The sequence below is a fragment of the Salminus brasiliensis genome, chromosome 7, assembly GCF_030463535.1.
Source record: "Salminus brasiliensis chromosome 7, fSalBra1.hap2, whole genome shotgun sequence".
Classification (NCBI taxonomy): domain Eukaryota; kingdom Metazoa; phylum Chordata; class Actinopteri; order Characiformes; family Bryconidae; genus Salminus; species Salminus brasiliensis.
This window is the reverse complement of record NC_132884.1, coordinates 42173985-42189486: the sequence shown is the minus strand read 5'-3', so window position 1 is coordinate 42189486 and position 15502 is coordinate 42173985. Positions and strand designations below refer to the sequence as shown.

At 43.1% G+C, this 15502-nt stretch overlaps 1 protein-coding gene across 1 annotated transcript in view; it reads right to left on the bottom strand.

Moving 5' to 3' along the window:
- The window catches only part of cntn4 (contactin 4), a 259500-nt gene that overhangs the window by 179911 nt on the left and 64087 nt on the right, over positions 1–15502 (bottom strand). The window contains exon 3 of the mRNA XM_072684921.1: positions 7383–7518. Coding sequence (XP_072541022.1) covers positions 7383–7518 — 136 coding nt within the window. The remainder of the gene's footprint in view (positions 1–7382; positions 7519–15502) is intronic.

The following is a 15502-nucleotide window of genomic DNA, read 5'->3' as shown; positions in this document are numbered from 1 at the left end:
GATGAGACAGTGCTGGTGTCGGTACAGCATCTCTGAGAATAAAAAAACACAACACAGACATCTCTTATCACTGGAACGGCACTCACACACACATCCTCTCATTACTCTCTAATGCTTTCCCTCGTTTCTGCTTGCTTTCTCTGATCTTGCTTTCTCTGTCCCCCATTCTGTTCCAAAACGACCTGCTTCCCAGTAGCTGCTTGCTTCCACACGGCCCACACCTGCCTACCCACGTCCATACTGCCCCTGTACCCCAGATTTCCACTTCCATGCTGGCCCGAGAGGCTTGCAACAGGATGATGCAGCATGAATGCATCCGTGACTGCTAAACTCAACACCCTACCCACTTAGCAACACCATAGCAACCACTAAATAACTACATAGCATCCACATGGAATAGCATACCACAGCAATCATGCAGCAAACTGTACTATCCATCTAGCAACCACTTGGCAACACAATAGCAACCACCTAAAATACAATAACACTTTGGCACCCACTTAGCATCATTTAGGAAAACCACAGCATCCACCTGAAATACCATAGCAACCACCTCAGGACAGTATAGCACCCACTAAGCAAGCGCTAAGCAATCCACCTGAAATAGCATAGTAACACTATAGCACCAATCTAGCAACCACTTGGCAACATAATAGAAACAACCTTAAATACAATAACACTACAGCATCCATCTAGCAACCTGAAATGCACCTGAAATACCTGAGCAACCACCTTTCAACACTACAACACCCATCTAGCAATGAGGCAACACCATAACATCCACCAGAAATATCATAGTCACCACCTTAAAACACACTAGCCCCCAATTAGTAACCATTTATCAAAGAATACACATAGTAACAATTAAACAGGTCCATTGCAATCAACTGGAACACCATAGTAACACTATAGCAACCACCAAGCAAAAATCCCTTTCACCTTAGTGACCACATAGCAACAGTCTAGCAACTGCCTGGAAGTGGGAACCACTGAAGCTGCTCAATCGTTCCGCGTTTTCCGCATAGTGTGCACCTGAAATACCTTGGCAGCCACCTTCCAGCATTGTAGCACCCATCTAGCAACAAGGCAACACCATAACATCCACCAGAAATACCATAGCCACCACCTTGAAACACTATATCACCAATCTAGCAACTGCTTGGCAACACAATAGAAACAACCTTCAAATCATAACACAGCATCCATCTAGCAACCACTTGGCAACACCATGATATGCATCAGAAATACGTTAGCAACCACTTTTCAACACTACAGCATTTATCTAGCAACAAGGCGACACCATAACATCCACCAGAAATACCATAGCCACCACCTAGCAACACTATAGCAATTAGTAACCACTTAGCGAAGAATACACCTAGTAACAATTAAACAAGTCCTAGAACATTCACCTAGAACACCATAGCAACCACCAAGCAAAAACACCTGTGCTTTCACCTTAGTGACCGCATAGGAACAGTCTAGCAACTGCCCAGAAGTGGGAACCACTTAAGCTGCACAATCGTTACGCATTTCCTTCGGGGGACACCCGAGTATGCATAGTATGCACCTGAAATACCTGAAATACCTTAGCAGCCACCTTCTAACACTACAGCACCCATCTAGCAACGAGGCAACACCATAACATCCACCAGAAATACCATGGTAGCCACCTTGCAAAACAGAACTACCTTAACATCATAACACAGCATCCATCTAGCAACCACTTGGCAACACCATAATATGCACCAGAAATACGTTAGCAACCACTTTTCAACACTACAGCACTCATCTAGCAACAAGGCGACACCATAACATCCACCAGAAATACCATAGCCACCACCTAGCAACACTATAGCAACAAATCCATAGCAATCAACTGGAACGCCATAGCAACTCCATAGCAACCACCAAGCAAAAACACTTGTGCTTTCACCTTAGTGACCACATAGCAACAGTCTAGCAACTGCCTGGAAGTGGGAACCACTGAAGCTGCTCAAACGTTCCGCATTTCCTTCGGGAGACACACCTTTCTAGTTTTCACCACTACACTTCTGTCCGATCGTCAGAACTGCGGTCTGCCGTTTCTTGCTGTGCTCTCCGGCGGACTCCTCTTTTGAATCCTGGTTCCTCTCAAGGTTTCTTCCTCTCACTCTGAGGGAGGCTTTCCTGCCACCACCGGCACTGGCTCGCTCAAACGTGGCGGGGCTATAATTTCTGTAGGGCTGCTCTATAATAACACCCGTTGCGAAAAGAGCTACATAAATATATTCCAATGAAAGTTAACTGAATTGAACTCCGAGCCAAAACAGTGTTATTCAGCGAGTAAATACTCTTTCAGCATGCGTTCAAGGCTCGTGTCTAGCTGCTGTGTCTGCTGCCCTTGTAAAAGGAATGCTCCCAATAACATGCCTTTGAGGCGCCGCCACTTTTTTGCGCCGGGTTTGATAAGGCGGAGGAAAATCCACATCACAGTAGTCACCGCTGGCTGCTCAAACTGCAGTAAAGAGAGTGAAATATTTAACTATGCAATAAAATAGTTTACACTGTTTAATATTTGCACTCCTTTTTACAGGGATGCTCCCGTGCTTTGCATGATCCACCATTATATGCATGTACACGATACTTAGCAACACCATAGCAGACACATAGAGCAACACTATAAAACCGCCTAGCAAAACCCCTTGTGTTTTCACCGTAATGACCCCATAGCAACAGCCTAGCAAACAATTGAGTGTGTTTACAAGTGTGTTTACATTGTGATGTTAATGAAAACACTATAGCATCCATCTAACACCCCCTCTGCAACGCCATAGCATCCGCCTGAAATACGATAGTAACCACCTTGCAACACTTGACACCCACTTATGACACTTAGCAACACCATAGCAGACGTATATAGCAACACCATAAATATTGCCTTTATGTAGCAACCCTATAGCAACCACCTAGCACAAACCCTTGTGTTTTTTTTTTACCTTAGTGACCACATAGCAACAGCCTAGAGAACAGTTTAAAGAGTAAACAAGAGTGTTTAAGTTCACTATAGCATCAATTTAGCACCCCCTTAGCAACACCATAGCTACATCATAGCATCCACCTGAAATACCATAGTAACCACCTCGCAACACTTGACACTCATTTAGTGACCACTTAGCAACATCATAACATCCACCTGAAATACCATAGTAACCACCTTGCAACACTTGACACTCATTTAGTGACTGCTTAGCAACACCATAGCAGACACATATAGCAACACCATTAAAAGTTGCCTCCTTATTGCAACCCTATAGCAACCACCCAGCAAAAACCCTTGTGTTTTCACCCTAGTGACCACATAGCAACAGCCTAGCCAACAATTTAAAGAGTAAACAAGTGTGTTTACATTGCAATGTTAATGAAAACACTATAGCATCCATCTAGCACCCCCTTAGCAACACCATAGCATCCACCTGAAATACCATAGTAACCACCTTGCAACACTTGACACTCATTTAGTGAGCACTTAGCAACACCATAGCAGACACATATAGCAACATCCTTAAAAGTTGCCTCCTTATAGCAACCCTATAGCAACCACCCAGCAAAAACCCTTGTGTTTTCACCCTAGTGACCACATAGCAACAGCCTAGCGCAAAAAAAGCGAACACCCTGGAGAACGCGTCCAGAAACCTTCAGAAACGCCGTGTTCGAGACACAGAGGAAAAAGCTATGGTTTTAAAAATATCCAGACCGGTGTGGACAGGGCCTCAAAGTAAACTTCTCACAGAGGGAAAGGCCGTTGCTTTGGACGAGGAGGAGATGTTATCCTATGAAACGAAGTTGGAGATACTGTGTGAAGAGCCTCTTGAGGCCTCTGGCAGCTGTAATTTACACAAAGTTGTTAAACTTCAATTACACTGTCTTTTCTGCTTTCACCTGCAGAGATGGAGTTTTTCATTAAGTGTCGGCGAGGCGGCGGTTTGCATTTCAGCCGAGTTGTAAAGAGTCTGACAACGTAAGAGCTAACAGACTCCCGCGTCTTCGAGCTTAAGTGTTTTTCACACACGCTTTTAATGGAGATGGAATAAAAGTGGCGCTCAGGTCAGGCAGGTTTACGTTTTGTGGTTTTGTCACAGCGGTGGGGTTCGGTGGGGAGGGGCTGCTAGCAGGCTTTTAAAACAACTCATTTTCTCTGAGCAGAACTGCTGCATTAGGACATACACAAATGGCCCTACTGAGATCTACAGAGCGGTGACAAATTAAAGGAAACACCTGGACAGACGAGTAAAGAATCTTAAAGACGGGTCAGGAGTTGATACAACTGCACTGATACAACTAACCAGCTAAGCCTCTGCCAGCCAAGCTCTTCCAGCTGCCCAGCAGACCTCAATCAGAGCTTGTCAGCTTTGGTTGGATTTTAACGAACCCTGGTGTGATTGGAGCTGCAGTCGCCATGATTGAAGTTCAACTGGCCAGTGTTTCAGTAGAAGCAATGACTGAAGTGACCTCTGCATTAAGATCTGTGGGCTAGGTGGGTTTCAGGTGGGTATAGGCTGTGAGAGGGTTTGTACATTGGGAAGTTGGGCTTTCCAAGTGGGCCCCATCATTACAACTCACCCTAATCTCACACTTTGCCTTCATCAGTGCCCACTGGACGTTGTTGGCTGGATATTCCTGGTTGGTGGACTATCTCAGTCCAGCAGCACTGCTATGGACACCACCATGTCAGTCAGAGTCACTGCAGTGCTGAGAATGCTGACCCACCACCCAAATACTACAGTCTGCTCTGTGGTGGTCAGTCCTGTGGGGTCCTGAGCATTGTAGAACGAACAGGGTAAAAGGGGGCTGATAACATGGATGGATGTAGATGGATACAGGCTGGAGTTACAGAACTCTTAAGCTGGTAGGAGCTGATAAAATGGAGAGTGAGTGAAGAAACAAGGAGGTGGTGTTAATGTTATGGCTGATCGTTACTTATTTACGCCCCTGTCAGCAAAAGAATCTACAAATTTTGGTCTTTTTCATGTGTTTTTAGATGCAATGTAGAACAATGTGACCAAACCGACACTACATGCAGGGGATAGATGGCACCCGAATCCTGGAATCCCTCATAAATCTTGCTGGAACGCTCCGTGACTGAAGGCGGCACGTATTCCTGTACGACTGAATGTAATCAGATAAACCAGCACCTTGCAGCTGAGCCACTTCATTTACTCAGCACATGCTTCATGCGATCGTGTTCAAACAGATATTACGTGGTATTATAAAACCATCTGGCTCCGGAAAGTGGAGCCGCTGCGTCATAAATCCCTGCGTGTAACATGTACACGTTTAAAATCTCCGGCAAAACAGCCACACTCCAGCTGTCTTTACACAAAACCTGCAGAAACACCCGGCCTGATTCACCTCCAGGGCTCCTTGAACTTAATGCGTCTACAGAACGACACGGATCCTCATGAGGGAGGAACAGGTTAGCTTCTTTAGCTAAAATGGCTAACAGCACAATAATGAGTGCAGCAGGCCTAGCTCAGTGGTTAGCAGTGTAATGACTTTTGAAAGTGATGGAGTTTGGAGCTGCCCGGAGGAAGACATTCACCGCAGGGCCAGATGATTCAGCCAAGTTGACAGGAAACAGGAAGCAGCTGATTAGCTCGTCCATTAGGCTAGCTCGATCAGAGAGGAGTAAATGGACCTGTCTGGCCAAAGCACACCTCAGCTGCTGCAGAGAAGAGAACCGGATTGATCCCACACCAGGCACTTGGCTCAGATGGAACATACTTGGCTATTGATAAACTAATGAAGCATGTAGTCGAGAACCGCGTTTCTATTGAAGCAGCAGTGAAGCGCTGAGGAACAGAACATCTACACTCGCTAGAACTCGCTCGGCCCGTCTAGCAGAAAGAGCTGAAAAATTCATCAGGACAGTTTTACAAAAAGGTCATTTAGTAGAGGAGAATGGGGTTCAACCACTACCTGTATCTGGGCAATCACTCAGCCAACATGTCCATGTGGGGCCTGTACGGGTAAGCCCAACTGGGAACCAGAAAGTGTTGACCTTGCATTCCACGTTGACCCCAGTTATGGGACCAGGAGGACTAAAACATGGGCCCTATCTGGGTTGTACATTGCACATGGGGCCTAGAAGAGACCCATGTGAGATTAGGGTGGGCTGTAACAATAGGCTAACCATTTGGGAAGCCCAACTGGGTCCCAGTCTACCTGGAACCCACCTAGCCCACATTCCCTCCACCTGAGGCCCACATGAGTATGTTGGCTGATGTCAGATATGTTAATGAAAGCCCAGTATTGCCATAACATTCATACCCATCAATTCCCACCATGACTGCATTTCATGAATACCAATAAATGTTATTATTATTATTATTATTAATAATAATAATAACAATTAGAACAATACTGTAAAATCTGCCTGGTTAATATACTGTTATTATATATTGTTATTAACTTTTCTCAGATGGCTCAACTAACCTTGTTAGCTGGATCCCCAACATGGGCCAAGCTAAGCCACAAGACCACTTTTTCTATTTGATTTCAGTTGATGTCAACAAACGTTAATGTTAATGTTGAAAAAATATAGGATTTTTTTTACCTTATTTCTAACTATTTTTTATTTGATTTTAAGTCATTAAGCAAACTTATTCTACTGGCAGATTATTTTGACAGCATCAAGCGTGATTTATTGTCAAATGCTGAATTATTTATTATCTATTATTTCTTAAATTAAGCAAAGTTATCTGCCAAAGGAATATACATTCTTTTCACATATCCAAAATAAACAGTAAAAATAAATAAATAAATAATGAAGTCAGAAATGAGTTAAATACAATTAGCGTATTTATATAATAATCTTATTACATATAATGATAATATGATATATATGATAATAAATTCTCATATAATGAGAAATAGTAGATATGTAGACTACACTTTTTTTCTGTCTCATATTTTCTTGAAGTAAAAACAGCTCACATTACCCCAATCTCCTCCACCTGAATAACCTCATTTACCATCCCTAACAACTGACTGACATCAGTGGCATATCTAGAACCTCCACAAGCTTGGGGGTGACGGGGTTCCACCCTTTAGGATTCAAAATGCCATTAGTCGATGTCGTTAAACTCTCAGTCCAGCTCCTGGAGGCCTAACCAATGGGAGAGAGGCTGGACTAAATCTGCTTAAACAGCAAACCTGGACAAAACCCTTCTGGACAGAGCTGGAGGAGCAATTCTGTGAACTAAAACATCAACAGAACCCACCACCAGAACCCCCTCATATTTTTAATTTCTGACGATCTACAGATAATGTTGTTCTGACGTTCCAGACTCAGTCGGGACAGTCGGGAGATTGAGCGGTACATGCTGTGTCGGACGGCTCACCTGTAAAAAGGCAGAGGCTGCCCTTGAGCTTCGCAACTAAACACCACCTCTCTGCTCTTCTCCATGGAGTCCACCGGGAAAACGATGCTGCCCGGCTGCTTGGTGAACACGGGACCCTGCAGGACTCCACTGTCCACTGCCAGAGAGAGAGAGAGAGAGAGGGCAAGAGAAAAGGAAGGCGAGAGAGAGAGAGTGAGAAAGTGAGAGAGACAGTCGGCCAACTTCTCTTACATACTGACAGCCGGCCTGCTTGCGAAACAAGCGATTGGTAATTGGTGTTGAGTGGGCTAACACTAGTAAACCATTAGAGGAGAAAACCACAAGGAGACAAAACATATCAATTAATCCTGCGTGCCACTATCAGCGTCGCATCAGGACGATCGTTGGGGGACGGAGACACAGCTTCAGAAGCTATTTAGATGGTAATAGGATCGCTGTTGATTTATACTGAACAACATTTAGGCGATGCTCTGACATCTGCTTTTCGTCAATTTGCGGTGCGCTTCTGGCGGACACTATAGGACCGGCCAACGCGCGGGCAATTAGAGCTGTGGTCTGATGCTCTTCCTTGCGGTTTGAGAGCTCTATCTGAAATGACACACTGAGGAGGTGCCTTCTCTGCAGTACGGGAAGATGCTGATGCTGAGGGATTTCACTGGACGTCTAAACAGGCCTGTGTTGGACACAAAGTTAATGGTACATATGTAGAAAAAATATATACAAATAAGATCATTAATTGATACAATCAACACTAAAATCAAAATACATTGAAATTGTACTTAAATGGTGTAATATTGTTTTACTATTATTGTTGTTTTGTTATTTAAATAAACGAATTGATACATTAGTCAAAAGATTGATCGATGCTAGTCATTTATTGATTGAATGACATTATTATTGATCTTCTGGACATTTCATAAATGTCTTACATGTAAATACCACTCAACCCACAGAAATCCCAGCTAAACTCACAGCTGAGTCAAGGTGACTTTGCAGAAGTTTGTCAGGGTCACTTCAAGCAAAACCGAGTGGCAGCTGCATTCAACTGGTGTGAATCCAACATGCAAAGCAAGTCCAAACTGACTTTGAGATTCAGAGGTTTAAAGCAGTGTGAAATGTTCCAAAGGTCAGCTGGCTTACTCTCAAGCAGCAGGGGCTCAGTATTTGCAGTCCAACCCCCAGAACCAGTGCAGCTGATTTCACTTCCACACAGAAAGAGCAAAGGCTTTTTAGCAGCAGGGGCACTTGGTGCAACATTATGCAGTAAATAAGTAAGTCCAAAAAACATTACCCAACACTTTCCATCATTCAGGGCTTTGTTTAAACTAGCAGCTATATATAGCTACATATATACTGTATATATATATATATATATATATATATATATATATATATATATATATATATATATATATATATATATATATATATTGACAACAGTTTTAGAACACCTGCTCATTCATTGTTTCTTCTGTGGGTATTAAAAAGAGCTTATTTGCTTATCTTGTTGGAGTAACTGACTCTAGGGAAGGCCATCTGCTAGATTTTGGAGGAGCACTGCTGTGAGGATTCAATTGCATTCAGCAACAAGAGCATTAGCGAGATCAGGAGGTCAGGCCGCCCTAGCAGGTTCAGTCCAACAGGTAGCTTTCACCAGAGTTGATGTCAAAGTACAGCGTCTACCATCAGAAAGAGACCGAACAAGTCTGATTATCATGGGAAGTGTGCATGGAGGAAACCATTAGCGTCAAAAAACACATTACAATACATATATAAAAATAGATACATATAATATGTAAATATATTCAAATATACATAAATAAAAAAATGAACATTTTACAAAAGATCTTTATAGTTATATTACCTCCATCTCTCAAAACTGTTCACATGAAGATGCCCAAGATGTCAAATGTCCAGATGTTTCCATTTTTATTACTATATATATATATATATATATACAAGCACACTCAAATTATACTGTTATACTGTAATGTGCAATAATAATAGTACTGTAATTCAATTTAATATGTGTGCAATAACTCTGGTGCAAGAATGTCCCATATGTATTATCACAGGTATTACCACTATGCCACTTTATTCATATAATTTATGTACATGAAGATATTATTTTTTGTCTCTCTCTTTGTTTTAAAATGTATTTTATAGAGTGTTTATTCTTACATGAACAGTTGCAACTGTAACTACTGCTATTTTCCTCCTGGGATTAATAAAGTATTTCTGATTCTGATATACGTATAAAGTCTGGTAGTGATAACCATTCCCGTAGCTTCCAGTTTCCACAAGCGGTTTTTGGGTGCAAGCCACGTTAGCCCATGCTCTTTGTTAGTACACTCTTTAAAGGAGCCCACTTGTTCCAGAACTGTGATAATTGATTTTCTACCATTTTCCAGCCTCTCTTTATCTGGGGTGACCATGCTTTGCTTTTCAAGCACAGGGGACAGGAGGGTAGCACAGCGCATACTGTAAAACAGCAAATGTCAACCCCTTTAGTCAAACCCTAGACATTTTACGCAATTTATAAACTCCAAAAATAGTCTGTTTAATCCTTAATGGGTGGAGTAGGACGACCATGTATCCATAAGACACGTCCGTCCTCTTTTATAGGGCCTTTTGCGGTTACTGTGCCTTTAAATGCTGATATGTAAAAAAGAACAGCACTTTATTAGGAACACCTGTACACCTACTCATCCATGCGATGACCTAAATCAGCCAATCACGTGGCATGAAATTATGCAGATATGAGTCAGAAGCTTCGGAGAATGTTCACATCAGCCATCAGGATGGAGGGAAATATGATCTCAGTGATTTGGAGCGTGGCATGTTTGTTGGTGACTGACAGGGCTGATTTGAGTATTTCTAGATCTGCTGATCTTCTGGGACTTTCAGCACAACAGTCTGTAGAGTTCCTCAGGTTCCTCAGCAGAGACGGGTCAGACTGGTCGGAGCTGACGAAGCTAAATCCCAAAATACTTATTTTTACACTAAATACAACGTTAGAGTTTCTTTTAAAAATGATTATGTGCTTTATGAAACATAATCCGTGCCGGAAGCACAGCTGGTTTATTATGTCCTTTGGCAAAGGAGGAGGCCCTAATCCGAACTCCCTGAAATCAGATTAAAATCTGCTGGATTATCAGTATCTGTGATTAATCCAATCTCGCTGTTTGGTTAGAAGATGACCTGTCCTGGGATGCTGATTATACGTTTTATCATATTATTTATTTATTTTTATAATTATTTTTATTATCCACCAACTTTCATGCAAATATTTTCCACAGGGGGGGAAATTTTAGCTGCTTCAATTCAAGCTGCTCTCATGTTTTATAGCATCTATTGATTCTTGAAGATAACTTTGTTTATCGCATCTTATGTTCCAGCACAGCGTCCACTGGCATAACACCGCCATGTTGGCGTGACTGCTGTTAATGACAACGGCCCACCACCCGTATAGGACCTGGCCAGTGGTGGTGCTGTGGTGGTCCTTTTCCATTGAAGGACAGTAGTGGTAGTAAGTGGTGATACACTCTATAGCAACAGGTTAGCTACATACCTGTAAACCCACCAAACCCTCCTACTGTTTATGCATGAGTTTCCAATAAAACAGCCAGTGTTAAGGTACAAGGTAAATTAATGCAATTGCTTTGATTTCATCCAGGGCAGTTTTAGGTGATTTTTTGAGTCTGACGTGTGGCGGCCGTGCAATACTTGATTCTTGCATTGTTGTTGGTCTCAGAGGGGCTTGGTTGAGTGTTTCTAGATCTGCTGATCTCCTGGGATTTTAGCAGTCAACAGTCTCTAGAGTTTCTCAGAATGGTGGAATACAGAAAACACGTCCTGTGAGCGGCGGTTCTGCAGTTCTGCAGACAGAAACACCTTGTTGATGGGAGAGAACAGCAGCGAATGGTCAGACTGGTTGGAGCTGGCAGAAAGGCTACAGTAACTGTAGACTCCAGGCTCTACCAGTATTAGCATGATCAGTATTAGCACAGTCTTCCTTAAAGTGTTTGGTGAGTGTAGAAAAATCTAATGAAGAATAAAAAAATAAAATAAAATGTAAAAAACTGTATATAAATATATAAAAATATATGTAATAAAATCAATATATATATATAATATGCAAAATCAATTTCAGAAAACTTTTGTTTTCTATTATTATTATTCACTCTTTGAAGAACCTACATCAAACAAAAACACCTACCCCCTTTCTCTACAACTAAAATGACCCCTGCTTTTTAATACCCCCCCCCCTTACCTCGTCTCTTAATCATGACACATGTCTATAGACTAAAGCACTAACAATACTAGTCCTGCAGATTCGGCTGATGCTGACACGTAGTATTACAAGTGATAACCGGATCAAATGTGAAGCTTCGCTGCGTTCTCCCTAAACGATGACTCTGCACTGTACCTTCCCATTGTGCTCACGGTCTAAGCACCTTGCACAGCGCAGAGGAAACTGCTATTCGTGCATGGCATATGCCCAATCCAGTGGTAATGAACAATGGGACTTCTACACTATCGATCACTGCGCCATGGAAGGTCGTTTGCTATTTTTCACCGAGCAAAGGGCAAAACCATCACTGCGTGGACGGATATACTGTAATTTCCAGTGTGTGAAAATTGCTGTAATCTGCAGCACTGCCAGCACGCTTAACAATTAAATAAAACAATTCTAAATGAACAGTGGAGGAAAAGCTCATATGAAGCAATCCCACTGTGAAAGCAACATAGCCGTGATTTAAAAGTACATTAGCGGCCTTTCGGCACTGCAGCACCTTACGGGCTTATAGGACTAACCTTTAGCAGTCGCAGTGATCTTCAGTGATCATAAAAGCAGCTATTAAAGTTTAGATGAATGATTTCTCAGTTGTAGTTCACTCGAGGATTCTAGATGTAATTCTAGAGTAAATCCCAGGAGGAGATCTTTTAGAAGAACCGTGTCTATCACGAGCAGTGGCGTGGTGCAATGATGAGACCCAGGAGATGTTTGTATGATTAGAGTCATGAGTCTACAGCTCAATGAATGTACATGTATATGCTATATGTAAAAGCTTGTTCTCCAAGACCTGTGAAGGTGTCCTGTGGTCTCTGGCACCAAGATGTTATTTGAGAACGAACTCTCTCTCTTTTTACCTTCTCAGAGTAAATGGCCACCCAGCCCGACCTGCTGGAAGATTGCCCGCTGAGGTCCCCTCTACCTGCGTCAGACCAGCTGCCACCTACCAGTCCGACCAGCAGGCCCCCCACCCACCACCACCCATACCAGACCAGCGACCCACCCTCCTACCACTGCTACCTGTTTAATGACCATGTTAAAAACTAAATGGACTCTTAACTATCTGACTATTAATATCACCTCTATTAATTATCTACACCATGATTATTATATTATGATCAGAGCAGTTCAACAGTTTAGATGGATTGGTGATTTTATCAATAATTAATAAATAGTTCTGATCAGAGGAGGACGGGTTGGGTCCCCCTTGTGAGTCTTGGTTCCTCCCAAGGTTTCTTCCTCCAGCTCTGAGGGAGGTTCTCCTTGCCACTGTCGCCGTTGGGGCTCACTGGGGGTCTTAGATCCTTCATGTCCTCTTATGTTATTTCTTTTTTTGTCTCTGTCTTTTACTAATGACTAATTATGTAAAGCTGCTTTGTGACGAAAACAGTTGTAGAAGGCGGCTTTCTACCAGATTTTGGAGGAGAACTATGAGGATTTGATTGCATTCAGTGACAAGTGAATGTTAGTGAGGTCAGGATGTTGGAAGATTGATCTCCCACCCACCTCCACCTTCCCCAACTCCGCAACTCGCCCCTTTCAAAAGTATTGGATGAAGCACCATCCATCGTTCCGGAGAACACAGCTCCTCCACAGCTCAATGCTGCTGGGGGGGGGGGGCTTTACACCCCTCTAGCCCACGCCTGGCATTATTAGGCAGCATGGTGCCAATCGGTTCATGATGTTGATCTCCTCCAGAGAGTCCTATTCTATTGGCAGCACTTCTTCTCTACAGGGACTAGACAAGCTGTGTGTGCAGTTGCACATCTGTGTCAGCAATGGGTGCAGCTTAAAGTAGCTGAATGCTAAGCATTCATTAGAAGGGGCGTCCACAAACATTTGGCATACGGCATTATAATTAATGATTGAATTAATTAATTAATTACTAGAATTAATAATATGTAATTCCAGGTCTAACGGTTCCATTGATGTTCCATTTAAACTGACTCATCACACAATGGCGGCATTCACTGGCGGTACGGTGGAGCCACATGCAAATCCGCTCCCTGAATCCCTGCGCAAACCGTCAGCAGGCGAGACGTGCAAATCAGTTTACTTGTGTGTGCATGAGTTCATCTGCATGTGCTGCTTCCTCCACCACCAAACAAGCAGCATCAAGGCGGCTGTCTGTGACGGCGAGGAGACGGGAGAGTGCCGGGATGCACGTGAGCCTGGGAGAGCTGTTCCCTAGTAGCCCTGGATGGCGGCTCCAGAAAAGCCTGAGCCGCTGTAATTGGGCTTGTTTGGTTCTCTCTCCGACAGACACACACATCATCCCGGCCCGCTCCGCTCACACTAATTCCCCCAGTGATATGACAGCCTAGTGTTTCTGTGTCCAAGGTGTAGAATCTCTCCACCCTGCACAGTGGCCTCGGCCGCCAAACCTGGAGAAAACTACAGGGGATCTGAAAAGGGAAAAAAACATCAGGCTGACATAATGACACTGCTGACATTTACGCGGGCTGTGTAGCTTCCAGATTAAAAACGAAGGCATTAAGTGTGCACTGTGTCATGGCTGAACAGCAGCATGAAGAGAGCGGGCGGAAAAGTGAAAAGCGCTTTATGGAGGAGTGTGTTACCATACAGGAAAATGGCCCAGTAGAGCAGGTGTATCTAAGAGTAGAGGAACCTCAACCTCAAGCACTAGTCTGATGGTGTGTGCGCTGTTTATGTAGGTAAACAGCTTATATCCAGAGTCTAGAACTCCATATTCTACGGCCAAATGTTTGTGGACACCCCTTCCAATGAATGCATGTGAAATGCACATGCACAGAATAGGACTCTTTGAAGCAGATAAATCTTAACCTGTTGGCACCATGCTGCCTAATAAATGCCAGGTGTGGGCTAGTAGAGGGGTATAAAGCCCCCCAGCAGCATTGAGCTGTGGAGCAGTGGAAGAACTGTGTTCTCTGGAATGATGGTGGCGTTAGGGAGTTTGGGATGAGCTGCAGTAGTGTCCATCCGACATCCTGACCTCACTACACAGCACTGCCCCTCCAAAATCTGGTAGAATGTCTTCTCCCGAGCACAGTACAGACAGTTACTCCAACAGAATACTCTTGATTTCAGAGGAAACAAGGAATGAGTAGGTGTCCCAATACTTTTGTCCACAGCGTATGTCGGTTTTGGCCAGGTCAAGTCATCCTAGCAAGTTCAGTCCAAGAGCAGAACCACAGGATGAGTGAAGAAGTCGTCGTCTCCAACAGTCATAAAAGTTCTGCACGGGCTCTACAGGTAGCTCCCACCACAGCTGATGTCAAAGTACCATCAGAAAGAGACTGAACAGGCCTGATTTTATAGGAGCTGTGCATGGAGGAATAAACCTGTACTGTCAAAAAAAAAAAAAAAAAACATCAGGACGAGACTCATCTGTCCAAAGCTCATTGTTCCAGAGGTCCAGCTCATTGTCTAGATAGTATCTGACTAACTTTTTTCATTATTTTTTAATTTTTAAAACAATCTAAATAATCGACATGTCCTAGATTAGAGGTTCTGAATGTCGGTTTTGATCATTTTTTTTTTATTAACTGTGTTCTGATCTTAACTGCTACTGCTACTACTGTTACTACTACTGCTACTACTACTGTTACTACTACTACTGCTACTACTACTGACACTACTACTACTACTACTACTGACACTACTACTACTACTACTACTGACACTACTACTACTACTACTGCTACTACTACTACTGCTACTACTACTGATACTGCTGCTGCTACTACTACTACTACTGCTACTACTGACACTACTACTACTACTACTACTACTGATACTACTACTACTACTACTGCTGCTGCTGCTACTACTACTACTGATA